The sequence below is a fragment of the Drosophila kikkawai genome, chromosome 2L (genome assembly GCF_030179895.1).
Source record: "Drosophila kikkawai strain 14028-0561.14 chromosome 2L, DkikHiC1v2, whole genome shotgun sequence".
Classification (NCBI taxonomy): Eukaryota; Metazoa; Arthropoda; class Insecta; order Diptera; family Drosophilidae; genus Drosophila; species Drosophila kikkawai.
The window spans coordinates 32,716,292-32,722,469 of NC_091728.1; the positions used below are offsets into that span (position 1 = coordinate 32,716,292).

The 6,178-nt window shown below is 40.9% G+C and overlaps 1 protein-coding gene across 1 annotated transcript; it reads right to left on the reverse strand.

Annotated features, from left to right (window-relative positions):
• Positions 1-2,606: 2,606 nt before the first annotated feature.
• LOC138927885 (uncharacterized) lies at positions 2,607-4,766 on the reverse strand. Its single transcript, XM_070283227.1, has 2 exons — positions 3,057-4,766; positions 2,607-3,001 (listed from the first exon to the last, which is right to left on the reverse strand). Exons 1-2 carry the CDS (start codon positions 4,491-4,493, stop codon positions 2,990-2,992), a joined length of 1,449 nt encoding a protein of 482 aa, XP_070139328.1. The 5' UTR covers positions 4,494-4,766; the 3' UTR covers positions 2,607-2,989.
• Between the last annotated feature and the right edge of the window lie 1,412 nt (positions 4,767-6,178).

The window sequence follows — 6,178 nt, forward strand, 5'->3', positions numbered from 1 at the left end:
GCTATGCAGTGTATTATTCAACGAATACTCTACCTTCTCTACTACTACATCCCAGTGTAGTCCTCTTTCTGGTTCTGAAAGTTTTGCAATCATCGGTCCTAAACTTCTATTTACTCGCTCCACTTGACCATTGGCTTGTGGTGATCCCGTAGCAATTTTTATGTGTTTTATATTCCTTTCCTCAACAAAATTTGCGAAATCCGTTGATGTGAAGCAACTTCCTCGATCTGATATAATACACCTTGGTCTGCTATACGCCCGAAAATAGTCTGCTAATGCGCTCAAAACTTCCTTTGTGTTTGTTGTTTTCGTAGTATAAAGCCTAACAAATTTCGTGAATCCATCTATCACCACTAATATATGCTTCTTTGATCTGCTATTGTCTACTGGGCCATAATGATCAATATGTATCACCTCAAAAGGCTTATTGCCTTTCGGTATACTGTGTAGCAATCCATCTCCTTTACCTACTTTAGGAGAGAACGCTATACACTTCAAACAGTTTTGAATGTGTTCACAAACCTTATCTTTCATGCTCGGAAACCAATAACTTTTACTAATAGCGTCTAACATCTTATCCCGTCCAATATGCCCTAATTCGTCATGATACTTGTACAAAACATGTTGCTCCATTCTACTTGGTACATAAAACAGTAATCTATTGTTATTATCCTTTCTATATATAACCCCATTCCTCATCTCAAACCATTTATGTTCTCTGTTCTCTAAAATTTCCCTAATTTCTTTTAGCTTCGTATCTCTTGCCTGACAAATTATTAAGTTATCCTTAAAAGTATTTGCGTCTAATATCATAACATTATTACATCTGCTAAGTGCATCGACATGCTGCATTTGCCTACCTGCTCTGTGCTTCAATTCATAATCAAATTCCTGTAGCTCTAAAGCCCATCTCGCAATTCTCGGGTTTAAGTCTATCTTATTCAGAGTTAATGTTAACGAGTTACAGTCTGTGACGATTTTGAAAGGTTTACCCTGTAAATATATCCTAAACCTTCTAAGTGCATAAATAATAGCTAACGTCTCTAACTCAAAGCTATGATATTTCGCCTCAGTCGGAGTGGATCTCTTCGAAAAGTAAAATATTGGGTGTAGTTTCTTATCTTCCTTCCTCTGCAGCAGTACAGCTCCAAAACCTAACGCACTCGCATCGCAATGAAGCTCAACATCATCTCTATGATCATATAGAGCCAGCACTGGGGCTGCTACTAATTTATCCTTCAAAAGTGTAAAACAATCCAACTCTGCTTTCCCAAACTCGAACGTCTTATCTTTTCTCAACAGGTCATATAGAGGTTTTGCCAATATCGAAAAGTCCTTTATAAATCGTCGAAAATAAGAACACAAACCTAAGAAACTTTGTACAGCTTGCACTTTACTCGGAATTGGAAAATTTTGTATTGCTTCTAATCCCTTCTCATCAGCTTTTATTCCTTCCTTTGAAATTAAGAAACCTAAATATTTTACCTTATCTTGTAGAAACTTGCATTTATCCATTCTAAGTTCTAATTTATTTTCCACTAATCTCCTAAATACTTCTACTAATATTTCTAAATGTTCTTTGATATCGTGACTTGCAATTAAAATATCATCCATGTATATTATAACCTTATTTTCTCGAATCATATCAGAAAAAATATCATTCACAAATCTTTGAAATACCTGAGGCGCTGTTTTCAAACCCATTGGCATACGTAAAAACTCAAACTGTCCTAATGGCGTTGTAAAAGATGTATACTTCACCGAATCTTTGCTCACGAACACATGAAAGTACCCATTCTTTAAATCCAATTTTGTAAATACCGATTTTCCAACCAATTTATCCAATAAGTCATCAATTAAAGGAATTGGATAATTATCTTTGACCATAATTTTGTTTAGCCTTCTGAAATCGATGCATAGTCTAAGCTCGCCACTCGTTTTCTTCACTAACACTATTGGAGAAGCGTATTCAGACCTACTACTTTGAATAATCCCATTTTCTAAGTATTCATCTAACAATTTCTGTAACGCTTCCTTTTCACTATACGATAGCCTCCTAGGTGCACAACTAAATGGTTTTGAGTTCTCCAGAATTATATTAATTTCACATCTACTTTTCGGCAATTCAGGTCTCGGAACATGTATATAATTCGACTCTAATATTCCAATTAACTTTATTTTGTCTGTATAACTAACCTGTTCTCCAATATCATAAACCCTTTCTTCCTTCTCATGCTCTAACATATTTATTTGCATCATTTCCTTTTCAAAATTTTCCTCCAAAACTCCCATTGGTTCATCTAACTTCTTTGTACCTAAAAGTTGCTCATCGAAATTGTTTGTTCCACCTATCCTTACATCTTCCTCATATGCATTCCACAATGAATCTTTATTCAAAACTGTACCTTCAAAATTCTCATTCCAAATTGTACCTAAACTTTGTTTACCTAAGCTTGTACCTAAACTGTTTCTAATTAATGTTGTACCTAAACTCTTTCCCTCTAATGTTGTACCTAAACTCTTTCCCTCTAATGTTGTACCTAAACTCTTTCCCTCTAATGTTGTACCTAAACTCTTTTCACCTAAAGTTGTACCTAAATTCCTAATCTTGTACCTAACTTTATGTCGCCTAATTTTATTCCTGCATTTTTTAGTTCCATACAATTGTTGGAAAGCTCTTTCGCTTTCTTCTCGACATCAGTTTCAACACACTCTACAGTTACAATTTTCAATGCTTCCAAATCAATTTCTAGACCACAAACTTTCATAAAATCTCTACCCAGCACAATATTACAGCCCATAGATTCATCAGCCACTACAATTAATTTAAACCAAATCTTTATTTCATTTTTTAATATAAAGCATAATATTTTTCCAAAACTTTTCAATAAGCTTTTGTTTATTCCAAAATAACTCTCTTCTTGAGGTTCTAATTTAATATTCGCTGGTACATATGAACGTTTAATAAATGAAACTGGGCTTCCCGAATCTATTTGGCACTCTGTAATAATAGGCTGGTTAGGATATTCACTGCAAAAAATTTTCAACAATCTTACATAATTGTTTTCTGCCTTCTTCTTATTTCCGGGGCATTCAGCAATCCGGTGATCCTCTGCGCCGCATCCGTAGCACGAACCTGGCGACCTCTTTGGCTTAGTGCACTCCCTCTTCCAGTGCCCCTTCGCGTTGCAATTGAAGCAACGAGTCTCGCTGCTCGCCGGAACCGCCTTCGCTGCCGCCAATTTCGCCATGGCTGGCCCCCTTGCTGGGAGCTTAATGTCTGCAAACGCCCTCAGCATCCTCTCCGGGCCATCAAAACATTGGAGCTTGGCCTGTGTACGTAAGCTTAGTACTGGAATGCCCTCCACGAGCCCATCCAGTAGTTCGTCCTCGTCCATTGCGACATCTCGAGCCAGTCTGCATTTCTCGCCAAAGTATGTGGCAAACTGCTCATTTGGAGACCAACTACGCGCTTCGAACTTGCGACGTAGGACAGACTTGGACTCGATGCCTCCAAACGCCAACTTGAGTTGTTCCAGCAACTCATTAACAGGCTTCGCAAACCGCCCTGCATCAGCATGCATCCATTCCAACGAATTTCCCTTCAATTTGCTGATCAGCAAAGCACGTCGCTGCATGTCTGACAGAGAATATAACGCTGATATATTCTCGTATTGCGCAATCCACGACCGCACAGACACTTTCTCAGTGAAATCCATTAAGATTTCCCTGGCCATGTTAAAGCCGGGTGACAACAAGCCGCTAGTTTCAAATCTGCCTCCGTTTTGCTGCACACCAATTTCGCCAGAATTGCCTCTGACGCCGCTTCTATCGCCGTCTCGCTCTTCGCGTCTGTCGCCGTTTCTATCTCCATCTCTGCCTTCACCTCTGCCGCCGCCCATATCGCCGTCTCTGTCTTCGCCGCTGCCGCCGCTTCTACCGCCGCCTATCTCGCCGTCTCTGTCATCGCCGCTGCCGCCGCTTCTACCGCCGCCTATCTCGCCGTCTCTGTCATCGCCGCTGCCGCCGCTTCTACCGCCGCCTATCTCGCCGTCTCTGTCATCGCCACGCTGTGTGTTCTCGAAGCTTCTAACGCTCTGCTCCAAATTCTCGGAACTGCTGTTGCCGTCTCTGTTCCTCAATTGCGCATTTTCGCCTCCTTCATTCTCCGTGTCTTCGTTGCCGATCTGGCGATTTAAATTTTCCAGCTTTTTCTGTGCCTTTGCAATTTCGACACGCAAATTTTCCAGAGTCTGAACTTCGATCTGCATCTCCTCGCCGCTTTCCATGTCCAGCTCACGGGACTCCACGTCCGGCTGCAAAATTTGTTGATCCATTTCGGTACAATTTTCGGGAGCGCTTCCTCGAACTTCTACCGGAACTTTGGCTAGCCGCGCAAACAGCTCGTTCTTCGTTCCCTTTGTCGACAATTTCAGCACCTCCAGCCACCGTTTTAATTGTACCACTGTTATGTCACTAATGTTTAAATCCATTTTAATCACACTGGCGTTGGGGGAAATTTTTTCCCCAATCCCACTTCTGAAGTTTGTGACAGGATGTTTTATTAAATATTTATTTATTCTTAAGTACTTTTACACACACGTCTTTACAATTTGTTCGCTCGAATGACAGTGATCTCGCTGCACGTAGGCAGCTCTCTTCAACCCCGAAAACCAGTAGCGACGCTCTCTGAGAGAGAGAGTGTAACCTGCTCTCTCAGAGAGCGTAACTCATCGAATCGTGTGCCCAGACCCCACTTAATGCAATTGGCCTGCTACAGTTTTGATTTTATTTAATTGGCTACACTCTGCAATGCTCAAAAAAGCTTTTGAATGATCTTTTTAGTGCATCTCTGATCGGCTGCGAGCTTTGAAACTTAACTGATTTGCGGCACGTGTCTACACAAAGATTTGAGGTTATTTGTAATTCGTTTTAAATTATCAAAACAAGTGATAAATTTGAGTATATTGATACAAATAACTTTTGTTTCCCTTAAAATAAGGTATGTACTAAATACAAATTGTATGTTAGTGGCCCGTCTTTTCATGTGTAGCTTAAAAATGTGTTATTTGTAAGTTGACTTAGCAAGAATTGTTTTTGAGCGTTTTACTGTCTTCATTGGACTGAAATTAACGTTATTCAATCGTATTCAAGCTAATTTTAGTATTTATGTAAAGTGTGAGTTCTTGTGATGTGAGAATGTCCAAAATGATAACCAACTACGTCCAACTCTTAATCTTATTGCACTTTTTAGGTGAAATGTCAGTCCCGAAGCGCGTTCTGTTTTGCATGTGGCTTGGCGAAAATGTCGCATCAAGGAAATTGTTGGTGCTAAATGAATATGTATTTGGCACAATTTTGAAGAACATAAACTTATCTGACAACAAAATTAAAGAAATTAATAAAAAATTGGGAAAAAAAATTTTTTTTTTTTTTAAATGTGAACATTTATATTGCTGAATATGGTTTTTTTTAACATTTGTATGAGAGCTATGAGAAATACCTAACGTAGGACATTAAAATTTGGAGAATATACGTAAAATAAATTAAAAACTGTAAATACAAAGTTTCATTAAAATATCTATTAATTTACTAAAGTTATTAATTTAATTCTGCTAGCAGAGCTATTGGGCCCACTGTGCGTCGTAGGGAACTTCAAACGTAGTCGATCAGCTTTATTTCGCTGCATACACAGAAGTAAACTAAGCTTAAGCAAAAGGCCGCGCTCCCGCCCGCTTACTTCGCTAAGCGAGAGCGAGAGAGCGGCAGCGGCCGATCCAAGTGTTCGGCAGCGCAGCCCGAGGCCCGCGCTCGAGAGTGCGAAAGCGCTCAGCGCTGCGGGAGAGCGAGCGCGGGAGAGCAAGAGGACGGGAGCGGGAGAGCGTTGCTACGCTGGGAGCGCTTGAGCTTTTGGACGCTCGGTGGGCAGAGGGGGGACAGGGGCCTCCTGGCGTGAACATTCTCCCCCCCCTTGCAATCACTCGGGTTGCAATAAACCCGTACCGGACGATGGTAGAGGAGCGGCTGCAGAACGCCGTGGAGTGGCAGACGAAGTCCGAGGAGCAGCTGAAGAATTCCGTGGAGTGCCGGACGAGGGAAGAGAAGCGGCTGTAGAAAGCCGTGGAGTGGCAGACGAAGTCCGAGGAGCAGCTGAAGAATTCCGAGGCCGGCCACCAGC

What these genes read in the sequence shown, in the direction of transcription:
- LOC138927885 (XM_070283227.1), bottom strand. Translation starts at nt 4,493, where the DNA reads ATGGATTTAAACATTAGTGACATAACAGTGGTACAATTAAAACGGTGG.